This window comes from Clavelina lepadiformis, chromosome 4, assembly GCF_947623445.1.
Source record: "Clavelina lepadiformis chromosome 4, kaClaLepa1.1, whole genome shotgun sequence".
Classification (NCBI taxonomy): Eukaryota; Metazoa; Chordata; class Ascidiacea; order Aplousobranchia; family Clavelinidae; genus Clavelina; species Clavelina lepadiformis.
In genome coordinates, this window is record NC_135243.1 from 10,339,707 (window position 1) to 10,357,458 (window position 17,752).

General features: G+C 34.5%; 2 protein-coding genes across 2 annotated transcripts in view; both read right to left on the minus strand.

Moving 5' to 3' along the window:
- The window catches only part of LOC143451602 (alanyl-tRNA editing protein Aarsd1-like), a 63,234-nt gene that overhangs the window by 16,026 nt on the left and 29,456 nt on the right, over positions 1 to 17,752 (minus strand). The gene's annotated exons all lie outside the window — the stretch shown is intronic.
- LOC143451604 (sodium channel and clathrin linker 1-like) lies at positions 40 to 15,323 on the minus strand. The gene is made up of 14 exons (XM_076952303.1): positions 15,118 to 15,323; positions 14,725 to 14,886; positions 13,538 to 13,619; positions 11,010 to 11,130; positions 10,376 to 10,547; positions 10,105 to 10,230; positions 9,765 to 9,875; positions 7,384 to 7,491; positions 7,039 to 7,248; positions 6,771 to 6,965; positions 5,485 to 5,664; positions 4,877 to 5,061; positions 4,695 to 4,809; positions 40 to 438 (listed from the first exon to the last, which is right to left on the minus strand). The coding sequence occupies exons 1-14, from the start codon at positions 15,250 to 15,252 to the stop codon at positions 268 to 270; spliced, it is 2,073 nt and encodes a 690-aa protein (XP_076808418.1). The 5' UTR covers positions 15,253 to 15,323; the 3' UTR covers positions 40 to 267.

Sequence of the window (17,752 nt, forward strand, 5' to 3'; positions counted from 1 at the left end):
GACATGCCGGTCACATAATCCATATTAAGACGCAAAATGTGCCATACATACAATTTTTAGTACATCCTTCAGTAGGAAACAACTTAAATACATTTATGTTTATTTATAAGCTTACTAGTAACTTAAGTAAACGTTAACGTTACTTTTGCTATCTTCGTGTCACAGAAAATCTGTCATGACAAACTAATTGAAACATTTCGTTCGCGCTGTTCTATGTTCATACAACAAACAATTCATTTAAATACAAATAAAAGTGATTTATTGCTACTATAAGTCATGCAGCGAAAGCGAATTCCCCAAAGGTTGAACCCCTCCCAATTTTTGGGTGGCAGATAATAATTTATATTGGGTTTCATGCAATCTTGCGCGTAACTGTCGATTGTTTTCCTCAAGCGAAGACATTCTAGGATCATTTAGTTTTGCTTCATCCGATGAAAGCTATAAAAAAAGATTCATAACGAAGATAGTGATCAAACGATACATGGTTACTTAGAAAACTATTTATGCTTAGAAACTCCAGTTAGTCATTAAATAATACAATGTTTTTACAACATCTAAAGCTCTTATCTTAAATTTTTTTATTTCCAGGTTTGAAAGCTAAAAAACGGGACCGAAACTGAGCTTTTTGTAAATATAATTCGGAAAACAGTTTCAGGATACATAATATTCGATCGCGAAAATCAACATAACTTGAACAAAAGAAAATTTTTTGTACAAACCAATTTTTATGTAAAAATTTAAATTCTGTAAAAAATTAACGCTCATTTGAAAATTACTTCCCAAAGTTAAAGGAAAATAATGATTTTAGTTTAATACATTATGAATTTTGGTAGGAACATAGAGTAACTGCATAAGTAAAAAAAGTCCAGTTGTTTATGTCTGTAACGTATCGAAGAGGTTTGATACGTTTAAAGCCGCCGTTGTATCTTTAGTAACTCTGACAAATCCGATTCTTGAAGGGGCGTGCTCATGCCAGCTTCAAAGGCGGCTACAATGCTAAATTGGTGCAAATGTGCAATACAGAAATATCACTCAGATCAAACCGTTGTTTATTCGGCGATGCAAGAGTGCGTGGAAACTAAGGTCCTTTTATAGATTCCGCAAGTATGAAAAACGCGCATACCGCACAGATGAAACTGAATACAAAACAAAACTGGCACTGCACGCTACATGTCTATCAATACTTCTGCGAAATCAAAGGGCGTCACAGTATGACACTCACCAATATGCATACGTGCTATAAGTAACAAGAATACCTCATAGAGTGAGTAAAATACGAAACAGGCGGACAATAAAAACAAAAAAGTGACTACACTTAGTAGAGAAAATGGGAGCTGCAACGATGTACTGAAGCAATTTCAAAGTGAGCGACGACCTATCAAAGAGAACTAGTGCTTTCTTATGCCCGGTAGTTACGCACATAAAAAGCTAGCAGTGGGCCAAAAGCCTGCAGCTGGATGTTTTCTGGCGCGGGCCACATATTTTCGTTCCGCAGGCTGCACACCACTGATTCAAACATTCCAATTAAAACATCTATATAAGTAATACCTAGATGTACACATTTAAGTGCATATATGTGATCGTAATCGTAATATTGGTAAATTAAAAAAGAAATTACATTTAAAACTATAGTTTCTAAGCTTTTATTTGGCTTATAATAGGCTATGTTGGCAGATATTGAAGCCACGCAAGTTTGTCGTAAACTTAAAGCCATGCTTTACTGAAAAAAGTACTCGAAAAAGGCAACATTAGGTATGACGCAAAAACGCATGGCGGGAATGAATTATTTCACTGTTACTTATTTCATTTCACTAATTATTTTTTCCATGGGGTCACATAAAAAATATAAATATTGTGGAGGGCCGTGCCTAAAGGCTGAACTCAATTCTGCATAATATTAATTGTATTTCTTTGTAAAAAGCAGTAAATAGCATTGTTTTGACATGCTGGTAAGACTTGGCTATATGTATGATATAATTAAGCAATGAAAAACTGAAGTTGCCTGTCATTTATCCAATCAAATTTCCCAGAGCAATGGTAAATAAAAGAAGAACACTTTTTTAAGAACACATCATATATGAGTCACATTCACTGCGAAACACATTTTGAGTTTCAAATACCGTTTGAAAGAGGTTCTTAGAATCTTAGCATTCTAAAAGACATCAAATATTGAGTTTGTGCTTCAAACATCAAGCAAGGCGCATTATATTAAACTGTCACTGTATATCACAGAATGGTGATTCAGAGAAAAAGGCTGCCAAAAGAAGTGTCCCAGTTCACTGCTAGTTGGTGCCTTTACATTGCCTACAATTGTGGTCTAACCATCTCACTTCGTTATTTTTTCTGGTTCAGTGAGAGAAATCTAGTCTCTGCTGGGCTTTAACGAGTGCATCAAAGTCAGGTTGAATGCCAGAGGTGGTGATGCGAAGCACAGCTGACAGATGATCATCAGTGAGGGAGGATCTATACTTGGATTTATTAAACTTTATCGTTAAAAATGTTTGTTCACAAATATAGGTAGAGTCAAAGATATCCAACATCTCCTGAGCATGTCTTCTCATGTTTGGAAAAGTCTCCTTCTTAAAAGAAGAGTAGAAATCCAGCAGAGATCCTGGCTTGAAGTGATCTGCCAATACTGCATCAGACTGCAGGTCAATGAGTTCAAGCTGCACATCACTGGATGCACTAGAATGACTAGAGGTAAGGGAAAAGGAAATCAACTGCATTTCATCCTCGATTGTTCCGAGATCTTTAAATCGCCTTGAAAACTCACCATGCAATACTCCAAACATGGATGAATACCAGTGGAGATGATCAGGAGATGGACTTCTTTCAGGGTTTGCATGTGAGTGAAAGTGTTGCTCTCTAGTTGTTTTCAAAGAAGTTGCAACTTCCTCATTAAAGCCTTCACCAAGCTGTGCATTTCATGAACAAAAAGGCCCTTGCCTTGCAGTTTGGTTCATTCATGATTGCAGTCAGTTTCAGTTCATTCATGGTTGCAGTCACATCAACAACAAATGCAAAATCTGACATCCAGTCCTCATCTGAGAGGCCTGGGATGTCTTTACCTTTCTTCTCACAGAACTCTCGAATCTCGGATCCTAAACCTTCTTTAGCAATTTACCCAGGCTGAGCCATCTGACAGCTGTGTGGTAGCCGATGTCACTATGCTTAGTCTCATGCTCCTCCAGAAGTGTGACAGATTGTCTGTGATTCAATGCCCTTGCCCTTATGAAGTTTACTGTTTTAGTAACATCATCAATAACATGGTTAATTTTTAGCACCGACTCGCACAACACATGCTGGTGTATAATACAATGCAAAAATACTAATTTCTGATCTGCATCGATTTCAGTCACTTTATCTTGCATAGGTTTCAAAAGTCCTTCATTTTTTCCAGTAAGATTTGGACACCCGTTCGTTGTGACAACTGCAAGTCTGACCCATTTCAGTCCAAGATTGTCCATGCACGCATTTACCTCTGCAAACAGATTGTTCCCTGCAGTCGTCCCTTTCATCGACCGCATTTCCACCAGCTCCTCCGTAATCCTGAAGTCTTGCATCCCACGGACAAATATGAGTAGCTGGGTTGTTTTGCGGACATCACAGCTCTCGTCCAAAGCGAAGGAGAAAAAGTCAAAACCTGCCACTCGACTTTGCAGTTGATGTTCAAGATCTCCCGCGATTTCCTTGACCCTTTTTGTCACGGTTTGCCTGGACAGCAGGACTTGCTGAAATGCTCCTTTTTTCAGGGCATATTAGTGTTGCAGCGTTTACCAAGAAGTGTTTCACAAACTCCACCTCCGAGAACGGCTAACTGTTTTTAGCGATTTTGTGGGATATCACTAAGCTAGTCTTAGTTGTTGCATCCCTGGATGTGTAAAGTTTAGTAAAACCTTGCTTGCTTTTTCAACTTAGCAAGCAAAGCTTCCGAAATCCGCTCCCTTTTAGCATCAGTTAAGTTTTTGTATTTCTCCACATGTTTTGTCTCGTAATACTGACTCAAATTATAGTCTTTAAGCATGGCGATCTGTTCTCTGCAAACTAAACACACGGTTTTACCTCCGACTTTAGTAAAGAAATACTTAATAGTCCATCTTTTGTTGAAAACCCTGCATTCAGTGTCTACCTTTCTTTTTTTAGCGTGAGCGGACATTTTTAAGGCTAAAGTCGTCTTGAAACCTGCACAGGTGACAACGATCTAATCATGAGTACGTCTTGGTCATTGGGTATTGTTTCTGAGGCTAGGTATTGGGTCATTATGTACGTGAATAAAAAACAACTTCAAAATAAAAGCAATAAAAGCTTTAGTTCATGCATGAGGTATAATCAGAAAAAATATATATTTTTAAATTCCCAATTACCGTAACCTTACAAGGGCCGGTCAGAGTCAACCAAAGGGCCATGTGTGGCCCGCGGGTCGTACAATGCCCAGGTCTGCACTAGATGTTAAAAACTATCACAGGGTCAAAAAAGTTGAATGTTGACATATCGTTGCAATCCAATAATTAAGCATATTACATGTTCTTGTGCTGGTGATGCATTTTTATCATGGTCATCAGACTAGACATAAAATGGGCAAGATCGCATAAACTTAAGGTGTTGTTAACATTGCTGTTAACTTTTGTGAGTGAGATCAGAACAATATTCAAGATGAAACGTGGTTGTAACTAAAAAGAGTGCAAGGCATGTACCTTCATTTTGTTGGTAAGGTCTTGACATCTTCGCCTGTGTTGGGAAAGTTGACATTGTAAGTCTTTAATTTTGTCTTCATATTTTTCATGTGCACTTTTGCTTTCCTCCTTCCACCTGTAAGAACATTTAATTATACGAAATAAAACATAACCTAGGAAAGAGTTAAAATGTTTATGGTTACCTTGCTGTAATTCTTTGTTGATTAGCAAGCATTTGGTGTAGTTGTTGAATGCTTTCTCGATTTGTCTCATCCATACTCTTCAACCTGACTTCTAGCTGTTTCTTCTCACGTTCAAGTGCATCTTTCTTTGTAGCAAATTCTTTTTCAGCATTAACTCTTGCTGACCTGGTCATCTCCTCAAGTTTCTGGATAGTCACAGTTGACACCGTTTAACACCAGTACATTGTACAACGCCTTACACTTATAGCAAGTAGAAACAACACATTACTATTGACCATAGCATTTTGAGTGATATCACCAATTAAATTAATGGTTAACAATAATAAGAGGCGAATTATACTAAGTTGCTTGGGATAATAAATGAAAGCAATACAACTTTTATCAGTGATGTTACATATTGTTGATTTATAACTAGGTAATTTTGTTTCTTTTGTCATTCAAAACTTGTGGACAAACATGCATTAAAAATTATTGAATGTGCACAGATGTTTGAATATTGCCAGCATCTTCTACAAAACATAACCTGAAAATTCAACTAATCTATCTGAAAATCTATGTTTCAGAAATACATATTTCGCCTGGAAAAGATGCCCCAAGTAAAATATCACCTGGTTATCATGCTTGTATTGATTAATACTTTCTAGTAGATGAAGTCTTTCATGCTGACATTCTTCTGTTTCTCTTTGCAGTCGCTTTATTCTCTGCTCTTGTGTTTGGTTAACAGAAAGCAAACAAAGTCTGTTGTCATCGTGTTCCATTTCAAGTCGCTTTAGTTTATCTTCAAGTGTCTATAATATATTTTGCAAACTGTATGGATTATGATAAGCAGAATAAAGCTTGAACACCACATTGCAACTTAAACAATGGTCTATAACAGTGGTTCTTCTCACCAGCGGAAAAGTCCAGGTGGAAACTATATAACCTATACTGTATTTATATATATATATATATCTATATATAATATATATATACCACACCTTAATTGGTGTCAACGGCATTAGGGTATTGTACATTTTTGAGTTATGTAGACTTTCGTTTGTGGTACATTTAAAAAAATGTGGTTGCAAACACGTCGCTACAACAGCATCAGATTATGATCAAAGCAATAGACTAATACAGTAGACATACAAAGTATTTACAATTATTGCGATTTCAGCGCAGAAGAAATTGAAGGTGTCTCAGTATAAAAACTGTGCAATAGATGTTTGATAAAAATTTGTTTCATAAGTTGAAATTCTGTTCTGATGCACCTCAAGCTCTTACTGAGCTGTGTTTGTATGTATCATCGGCAAGTTTAGTAACTTTCTTGACAGACTTAATACTTCACTTATCTGCAATATTGTCAGTCATGGCGCAGGTATTATCATCCTTTTTTATTGAGGTGAATATCTTTGCTGCGCTGGCATTAAGAACAACAAGTATTGGTATATTCTTTCAATTTACTTTCATTGTGATTTATGTTTGCTATGTGTGTGATTTCAACAAATTCATTAAATTGAAGTGTTTAGTCGGTTACACTGAATTATATATAGAAGTAAGGCTTACTTGAGCTCTAGCCAGAAAATTTTAAAAATCAAAGGCGGGGAATTTTGATTAAAAATTAAATTAAAAAGGTTAAGAACCACCAACACTCTATAATAATCACAAGACATTTCAAAAGTTAAATATATATCTACCATGCTATAACAAACTATGTCAAAAATGCAAAATTTTAACATAGAAAGCAAGGAGGTCATATAAAAGAAACACAACGTGACATGCAATACCATATAACGATAAAGTACCGTACCTGCAATTAAGGTATTACTTTACGCTTTTGGTATTATTCTATGATTACTTATGAAGTTATGATATCTTTACAATATTATCTTTATTAATATCATTAGTAACTTGCTTGAATCGTAATAAATGCATCATCTCTTGCTCTTTCTGCATTTAACGTCCGTCTTTGCAAATCTTCAGTTTGACTACGATCGTTTTTATCATGTCTCTGCCGTGAGAGTGCATCAAGTTCTTCTTCCACAGTCCGCTTTGCACGTTTTGCACGATCAGCTTCAGATTTAAGGTTAGTGGCTTCGAGCTCCAGCGCCTAATAAGAACATCGATAACATTTATATTATTCTGAGAGGGTCAGAAATTTCTCCTCAGAATGTAGTGATCACCTCAACTTCTTCGGTCAGTCGCCGCATTCTTTCGTTGCATTGTGCCTTAACTTTGCCAACTTCACTTTTCACCCGATCCGCAACCTCCTGCACTATTGTTTCCAAGGCAGCAGACGTTTTTTCCAAATCTTCTTGTTTTTGTTTTTCACGCACCAATGCTGAATCTCTTGCAAGAAGAGCATCATCAAGCAGCTGAGCACCTTCTCGAATCTTAGGTTAACCAAGTAAGCTGAGTTTATGGTTCCAATTATGTTGATTATACTGTATAAAACACATAGTTGAACTAGTTAAATTCACATTCAAACTAAGGTTAAAAAGCTTTGAATACATTTTTATATGGTTAACCTGCATTAAATAGCTCATCTCTTTTCCATCTAGTTCAGCATTCATTTTCTCAAGAGCAACAACTTGAATTTTAAGAGAATCTATTTGAGATTGTGCGTCTGAAACATTCTGAAAACAAATGTCCTCCTTATAACAAAAAAGTATGCAAAAAAGAAAATAACATATAAAACCAGGAAACATTAAACCACAGTTAAAATAAAAATACAAAAATAAATCCAAGTTTTAGCTAACTTACATCTAAATTTACATGTCGATATTTCTCTTGCATTATTTTTGAGGAAACAATATAAAACACTATAATCGGTTTGATCACATACTTAGGGCCCAGAACTTTAATAATTCCAGGGTGTGCAAGGTTGGCCAAATAGTTCGCTATTTTAATATGTTTACTGGTTTGTTACTAATGCTTGTATTTGTAACGGTAGTTGACTCTAAATCGCTGGCAGCTAGCCATTTTGTTATGTGCGCTATTTTCGCATAAAATAAAGTCTGCCAATAGACCAAGTGCGAGCAACACAAAACTGTTAGTTTCATATGAGGCAGTTAATTCCTGAAACTTGTCCGCAGTTTTCATCCACATTTACACAGGTGCCAAAGATGCTTAAAGTATACATGAGTGGGTTTTTGGCCCCCCTCTAAAACACATTTGTTTTGCTTAAGATAGATCAACTTGCCAGTCTTATTAATGAGTCTTTTCACAAGATACCCAATAAAAAAATAACATTTTTGCATTTGTGCTTTTTACAACACAAGGATAAATGTGAGCTTCCATTACTTTGTGGAAAATTTTATTTTAAATTTTGTTTTGAATTGAGTGGATGTATGGTTAAATGCCGAACGGTTTGAACTATACTTTTATAAAAAGTTACCAATTTATGAGCCTGAAACGAAAAATGAACTGTCTTACGCAAATGATTACATTCACAAATTTTATAACTTTGTTCAGTGGTACAAAAATAAAACACGAAACATGGACTGCTTTTCATATCAGTCGTCGTATCTCCATGTAGTACATTGCCACTCTAACGTGAAACTGATCAAAGTACCACAGAGTATTTTACCAAACAAAAGCTAAGTCACCGAAGTTTTTCAAGCTCAATGAAACTGACAATTATAAAGAAAGGTATTATAAAGACTTTTTGTTTATAAATGGCGAGATTGGCACAATAGCTGTATTCTGATCCAGTGCTTCTAAGCATCAGGTCAAAATATGATCCAACACAACTTGATATATTTTACAGTCAAGAGGCAAAATGTACAAAGAGAAAAGCTAATTACGCTGCAGAAATCAACAAAATCTCACAAATTTATAGACCTAAATGCAAGCAAACGGCTATAACTCGTACGTATACTCTACCGGGTAGATTAGAGTCTACCCTATAAAATCTTTTACACAAAAAGACATGTAAAAAACCAACAGATGCACATAAAAAAAGAAAAGTCATTAACTGTCAACTTATAGGCATGCTCTAGATTTATTTCACACCATAATATTTGTAGAGGGGGGTCAAAAGCCCTCCTCCTATATAAAATATGGTTTAGTAGCTCTGTGTCAATGCAAAGAAGTGGTTACTCGTGAATCAGGATTTTTTTAGCAAACTGGTGATATCTAAAAACTAAATTTACGCTATTGCAAGAGTTAGAGACATGTGACATGTGATCTCAACCTTTCATAGTTTGTGAGCCCTGGATAACACCTCCATGATAACACTGGCCTAAGGCATACTAAGATTACATGAAAACACATGATTTCAGGGATCCCCATGTGGAATTTTTTGAGTAATTGCATTTCTAGTAATTTCAGTCTATAAAAAAACAAAGAAATTAGCCCTATTTACGAGGTTTGTCTGCTCCTAATCGACGGGCATGTTATTAATTGAATGATGAAATGAGTATATCAAACTGCTGAAAGCCAGTTCCATTAAATCTTATAATAGTTTTCATAATACATATATCAATGATTTCTTGAAGCCACAAAAGCAGGTATAAGCATTTTATTAAAAAAAGCGCTAACATGTTTTGAACAACATTTGTTCTTTATCTAAGCTGGAATGAATTACAGTTGTTCATTATCGATGTAAGTACTCTACAATGTTATATTAAAGGAATTCTTTGACTTTGGAAGACATGAAAATGAAAGAATGTATTCACTTATACAGTATATATGCTAGTGGAGCAGAAAATGGTTGTGGATTCTACTTTCGTATGTTAAAGTTACATGAAAACCGCTATTCAACAATTCCTTTATGTAAGACATAAACTTTTAAAAAATCCAGTGTGTGCATGAACAACTTGCACACCCCAGTTTGGTGCCAGTGATCACATAATTTCCTTTAGTTGCAGCTAAATGCAGAAGTACAACAATAAAACTACACACAAACCTGCAACGTATGTGCCAGTTTACTTTCTGCTTGAATTAAAAAATTTTGAAGATTCTGCTTTTCTGTCAAAATAATCTTTAGCTTTTGTTCCAGTTCAGATTTCTCTTGTTCCTTCAGCGTTAAATAAAATATTACTTTCTATAGATATTTATAATTTTCAATTATGTTTCAGTTTGTTAGTGAAGCAATTATTATCAAAGTTTCTATCTAATTCAACAATAGTAAAAGAATGATTTCTTGTTTGTTTAGTAGAAATCAAACAAAACTAAAGTTTATTGTTTAAAATTAGCATTTAGAAGGTTAAAAATATTCCAACAAATATATAGCAATATGAACTCACAAGGTTCTGCACTTTATTGTTCAGCAATGTTTGCACAGCCTTTAACTCTTCAGTTTTACATTTGTCTTTGGCCATAACTTGCTTGGCTTTGTGAAGCTGTTCTTGCAAGCTTCTTAATTCATTTAACTAAATAAAAATAATAAGTAAAAACATTTTAATGCCATCTTGCATGAAACAATATCCAAGCATTTTCTTTGAATTATTTATTTTACTTTTAAAAAAATATATACACAAATTTACATAAAGGTACTAGTTCAAAACAACCAAAAACCTGTCCTGTTGCAGTTAGAGTAAGAGTTTGATGATCTTTTTGCAAGGTGTCAATAGCCAGTTGCATTTCCAAGTTTGACTCCTGAAGTCGCTCATTTCTTGCCTTTGTTTCATTAAAAATGCATTCTCTGGACCTCGAATGAGATACTTCAACTATTCGTTCCTGTCGCATCCTTAAAAAAGTCAAACCAATTTCACCGGCATTATATACTCCATCATAATCAACCTCAGAGCAACATGCAATGAAAAGTCACAACTACTAAAATGGAGAGTTGAATAATAAATGACAATGTTGTCATTTCAATGTTCATTGTTCAATTTCAATGTTTATTGTTCAAAAGCAAAGAACCATTTAAACCAAGTTGTTTAACACGTATAAACGTAAAACAGCAAATCATTTTTATATACAAATGTAAAGCGATACCTTGCAGGTATTGCTTTAACTAAAATTACAGGTAAATAATGTAGGATATTCACGCCACTAAAAAGACCAACGGCACTAGCAATTTACCTATAGAAGAATGTACCTATATCTACCTATAAAAGAATGCAGAATACACAATGCTAAAAAAGGTGAAAACATGCAATATGTTGGGGAAAATGAACAATTTACAAGCCTACACATAGATATTTACTTGTCTAAAAGCTTCATTGTTTCTCTATTCATTTCAATAGCAGAATCCTTTTCCCTATTTACCAACTCCAACTGTGCTTGCAAATTTTTAAGAGCAGAATCATCCGATGCAGCCGGAAATTCTACGGGTCAAAAATATATTTTGTTTTGTTAAACATTTGGCGGTTATTCTGCAACTTTTATCTTAATACTAAGATATTTGGACAAGACAATTAAGTTAAGTAGAATGATAAGTTGCACTAAGTATTAAAGTTCAGGCTGTTTGTTCAAGCTGTTTCGTCATTGCAAAATAGTTTTCCACAGTTTTACTCAAATACAAATTTCCAAAGGTGGGCACGAGTGCCATTTTTTAGGATCGATCTAGAGAGTGACCCTCTTTTTTCAAAGTTGGAACGGTACCACAAGCGCATTCCTTTTGAAGGTTATTCGCTCATCGGTCTTTTTTTGCACAAACAAAACTATGAACGCACAGAATGGTTGGATAAAAAAAAGTTTGCGGTTTTGGACTGCTGTAAGATTAAAATTTTACGTACTGAATAAAAAATGGCTGCTTTTATGACTAATTTCACACACGAATTTTGCTACGCCAAGTTAATAGCAAAAAATAAACAACAGAATAGTGATGATACGCAACATTAAGCATGATATAACCATGTCATGGTGGTTAGATGTAAATGCTTTGTGTTTTAAGCTGACAAACAATGAGCTAAGTTGTCATCATGGTGTTGTAATTTCTTTCACATTGTCGTTATTTTCATAACTTAACCTCTTTATGCTTTGAAAGTAGTGTTGCATGTAACTCGAAATTTAATTATGTAATTTGTGCACCACATGATCGTAAGTAATTACGTCATTTTTCCTGCTACTGTTCACGTTGTTTTATGGTAATACTGTATCATTGCTGTTTATTGGCAAAGCAGTTTCATATCACAAGTAATTACATAGTAATGAGTTTCAGTTGCACAAAATTTGTGTTTCTTTTTTGACGGCAGACAGTAGATATTTCCCAGAAAATATCGTCCGTTTTGATAAAGCAATTTTCCGTTTATTCTTGGTTTAAGTAAAAGGCAGGTTAAAATGTAATTAAAGATTATTTACTATAGTCGCTATAAATCGGACATATTTTCTGACAAAGATTTTCCCAAACTTAATTGTGTATCGTAACTTTATCGACGTAGTGTATGATCTACTTTCGCATGGATGCGAAAGCGATATTCTTCGTGGGCTTTGTGTTGTATTGTATCACTTTTACAGTTTAGCGGTGTCACTACCATGCTTTCCATACTGTAATTTTGTTATGCTTTGAAAGTAGTGTTGCATGTAACTCGAAATTTAATTATGTAATTTGTGCACCACATGATCGTAAGTAATTACGTCATTTTTCCTGCTACTGTTCACGTTGTTTTATGGTAATACTGTATCATTGCTGTTTATTGGCAAAGCAGTTTCATATCACAAGTAATTACATAGTAATGAGTTTCAGTTGCACAAAATTTGTGTTTCTTTTTTGACGGCAGACAGTAGATATTTCCCAGAAAATATCGTCCGTTTTGATAAAGCAATTTTCCGTTTATTCTTGGTTTAAGTAAAAGGCAGGTTAAAATGTAATTAAAGATTATTTACTATAGTCGCTATAAATCGGACATATTTTCTGACAAAGATTTTCCCAAACTTAATTGTGTATCGTAACTTTATCGACGTAGTGTATGATCTACTTTCGCATGGATGCGAAAGCGATATTCTTCGTGGGCTTTGTGTTGTATTGTATCACTTTTACAGTTTAGCGGTGTCACTACCATGCTTTCCATACTGTAATTTTGTTATGCTTTGAAAGTAGTGTTGCATGTAACTCGAAATTTAATTATGTAATTTGTGTGCCACATGATCGTAAGTAATTACGTAATTTTTTCTGCTACTGTTCACATCGTTTTATGGTAATACTGTACCTTTGTTGTTTACTTGGCTAAGCATGTTTATATCACAAGTTGTTGCTGTTGAGTTTCAGTTAAGCAAAATTTGCATTTCTTATCGGTGGAAGTCAATAGAACTTTACCAGAAAAAAAACTCTTTTTGTATCGTTTTATGTTAAAGGCAAGTTGAAATGTAAACAATAAAAGTTGTTCATTATAGTCGTTGCTAATCGGACTTATTTTATGGCAAACGTTTTCCCAAAATTTAATTACTTATTGTAACTATATCGACCTTGTGTGTGATCCACTTTAGCAAGAGACGTGAAAGTGATATTTCTCGTGGGCTCTCGCAGTGTGATATCACTTTAAAAATTTTGCAGTGCCACTTCCAACTATTACAATACTTTATAATAAATTAACAACTATTTTTAATAGATTTATTCATAAAGCTTTGCTTGGCAGTGTGCACTAGAGCAGAAAAAATAGGCATAACATTAGAAACATTATGAAGTTCTTCCCAGGTTCTAACTTGGGTTGCCTATTTAAAAGTCTACCCTCTCTGTGGCAGTAATATGATTGCATGTGCATCATGATATTGCTAAAGGCTGTTCACTAATACCTGATGACTGAACATCTTGTATTTGTTGCTGCACAATCTCTTGCAACTCTGAATGGAGTCTTGAGTTTTCTTCAGTCAAAACCTATCACCATAATAACAAAATAAAAATCCTACAATATGAGTTATACGGAATTTTATAAATCGTATTCATATAAATTATAACACCAGCAGTATAATAAGATAAAGCAACAAAATAATGTGTGAACTAAATATAACAAATTCCTAGAAATACCGCTGTGCACCTACAGCATATACAGATTACAAGGATCACTTGGACCAAGAAAAAAAGGGGCTTGGGCCCGCATGCACAGTTGCTAACAATCATGCTAGCAGTTGGTAGTCCGACTAGAATTAGCATGATCTATATATAGTCTCAATACTTCGTATGCACATATCTCACTAGAAGTAGTGGACTACCTAGTGCAGTAGTCTATGTTTGTTGCCAAGATACAACAGATTATGAACTCAATACACATTGTTAGATCATAATTACATTTCTGAACATGATTACGCCTATTATATACCTTTGAAAGCTGTATTCCCAAGTAAAAAGTATGGTAGTTTTTGACAAAATATTGTGCCTGCAAAGACGCAAATTTTGGCGCGACAAAAGCATCGATTCTTTGTTTGTAATATTGTTTTATTGTAATACGGCTTGAAGAAAATTCGGTGCACAAATTGACGAATCTCATGCAAACATGCATGCAGATGCCATACTTTCACTATAGAGTAAATAATGGGAATTTATATGTGAAAAAATTTTTCAGGTTTTCTTATAGATTATAGAATATTACTCGCTGCTTTTAATAGCCAACTGTAGTTTTGAATTATGATATAGTTAAAAAATTGATTGTGAAAAAAACCGTCGTTAGTGGAACTAAATAATGGAAACTATTGGAGTAGTTGCACATATAGACTGGGCTCAGCTGCACTAACAAATGTCATCAAAAGTTGATCACCTAACTACTAGTGTGAATCTACTGGTGAGATTCCTGAATATGAATTTGTGCTACTATTTCGACTACATATTCTCACTACCAAAATTCATGCAACTAGTGAGAGCTGCGCATTCGGCCCCTGGAAACAAGCAATTTAATAGAAGTTAGTGATCCTTGCGATCCAAGGGAATTTGTATAATTTGAAGGCACCCAACACACACGCATTAAATCATTTCATTCCGTATTTACTTTCACTTTATAAACACAATTTTTGTTTTCTGCTGACAGTCCAGATATTTTTGTAATCAGTGTAGAAAGGTGAATTTCATATTCATGTATTAATGGAGAAAGTAGAGTTGGATCTGTGAGCCAATTTGCTGAAGCTTCATCAGCAGACGTTGATAAACCAACCTACAACAAACACAACTAAAAGTATATAAAAATAAATTATTAAGCAGATAAGTTTAAAACTAGGTAAAACAAGACTGAAAATAAAACTAAAAAGTAATAACAGTAATCTAAATAAAAATATAAATCGATATTAGCATACAGTATAAAAAATCTTAAATATAATAAAAATAATGCAGTATACTACATTATACTAATACCTATGTATTTATGATCGTTTTATACAATACATACCGTATTGGGTTCATCAACATTTAAAACATCTGCTCCTTGGTACTTTGAAAGGGCTGCATTTAAACGATGAACCATCTGACGAAGGAAAACCAGCTCTGTAAACGGTTCTGATTTGTTACTAGCTAAATTTTCCATTGGCAATGTGTGCACTGTGCAGCAGTTATACACTTACTTTTACCCTTATAGGGAATATTTCACAATAGCAAAGGTCTATGTATACAGAAGAAACCGGTTAATTGCATAACGCTTAATCGCACATATCGTTTTATTTCATGCAAATCTGAAGCCCTAAATCCTATCTAATGTTCTAATCGTTTTATTTCATGCAAATCTGAAGTCCCTAATCCTATCTATCTAAGTCCTATCTAACGTTAATCGCATACCGCTTGAAGGAATAAATCAGATTATAGCATAAAGTTTTTGTCCCAGATGCTGCTTACGTTCGGGAATTGCATATTTTCATGAGCAAAATATTTCAACGAAAAACATTTGTAGATCATGTGTTTTGCAACAAAATAACTAAATTTACTTTCAAATTCATAGCTGGTTTTCTTCCTGCGGAATAACACACAAAATAATTGCAATGCCCATCAAGTCGTCATAAACATCGTTATCATTGTCTGTTGTATCGCAGCCGGTTTCATTTCATCTGTTTTACTTTGCTTTTAATGACGTGATAATTTGCCAATGTTGCAAATCTTCTTGCTGCACAGTGTGGTAAACCAAGTGTGATAGATTTTTATTCATGCATGCTACAAAAGAGTAGGACTTCCATTACAGTTACTGGAATCCATTGCATTGTGTTTGTCTTTTTTTCTGAAGCCTTTAGGAAAATAACTATGCATTGCTTAGTAGCAATACAAGCAGCAGAGACATTTATGCAGAGAAAAACTTAACCAACTTTTTGCCACTCGAGGTATTGTTTATATCAAAGCGACCGTATTGAACAAAATTGAGAAACCGACCAAGCGAGACATTTTTAATCGTCATAGGTAAATCATAACGTTTTATATTAATTTTTTTGTAAAGGAAATTAATCAAATGGTGTAGTTGCAATGACTGTCATCATGAGTGCCAGAACGCTTGTAACTTAAAAAAATCAAAGTGGGTCTACATTTTCCATCGTTAAGTATAGGCGACCGAAAAAATCTTGCCAACCAGACAGTAACACGGAAAGGGTTGGTAGACACCAATGGTAGACCATGATCAACTAGTTGGGCACTACCGGATTACTGCTTATCACCAGTAAAGGAAAAAACTACTAACTCAATGTTCAACCAATATAGCTTTCAAGAATAAATACATGGCCGCCCGCCTGCCACTAGGTCTATTTCACCGGAAAACAATTGTGCGTTAGATGCTATTTTTTCACAGAATCTTGTTAACCTACTTAATGTTATTGTATGTTATATTGTTATTGTATGTCCTACAATCTAAATATAACTCCAATTAAACAATAGCTTCATAACTAAAATCAACATCTTGCATAGGCCTACCAATTCTCCAAACCTAATCGCCTAAGATACTATTTTTTTCATGCACATCTTTATTTTTGTAATACGTTTTCAGTATGCTATTTGCACATAATACTTAGCTACAAAACGTGGTGATTTTTTGCAAATTGACTAGCTCAAGTTGCCAAACTTTTTGCGAGAAGAATGCAGGCTAATTCCCAGCACGCAAAATAAACTTTACAGTCCGATTCCCAACTATCAATCTGTCTATTGCAGGTCTTTTGTCTAAACGTCTTTATTGTTGACTAGTTCTAATTGTGACCTTTACATTCAAGATAGTACATTACTACATTCTGAGCTTGCTTCTTATAGGTTTGGCGGCCGTGCTATAGCGCCATTACCAGTACCTTCGTTACAATAGGGAAGATCGTAGAACGGTGTTAGATAGAACAAAAAATGAAATGTGGTAATTCTGCAGTAAGAAAACTTGCCAAATATTTGGGGTACAACACACTTATTTCTGTGTCTTTTCTTTGTCTTTCCATACTTTACCAGTAGTCCAGTACCATTCCAGTGCTGCCACAACATTTGTATGTACAATGTTTTTTTTCATGTGACCTGGTGCGGAACAGAACATTTGAAAGAATCAAAATAACGTTTTTAAATTAAAGTGTTATAACCAATGATAATATAACAGAAAACAAAAAAAATTACATAATTGTAAAACCGTTACTTTTTTGTATTCGAAAAAAATCCTTGGAATCTAAGTAAATTTTACATTTATCTTGTTTTATTTGTTTCTTTCAGTGTTAGGATTTTTGTCTTACCGCAATATGCACATCAAAGTTTGTTCATTGATCTGTTATGAACTTTTTTGAAATGTTCGTATATTTTCAAAAACATATGGATACTAGTTTGCAAAATATTTTGACGTTTCTGGATTATATTCAGTTCTGTAACTTTCCACCTTTACGCAACTACCCGTGAAGTTTTTTGTTGGGAATGATTTTTTATTCTCTGAATTGTCAAGTGGCAAATATCCCTTTAAGTTTTTAGAGAATCGGAGATGGGGAATAAACGGCTGTCACAAGCGGTTGGAATTCGCAACTCCTGTTGAGGGCAATTGAATTTGTTGGCTTTCATTACGCCAGTATGGTGGTGCTGCATGCTGGATACTAATA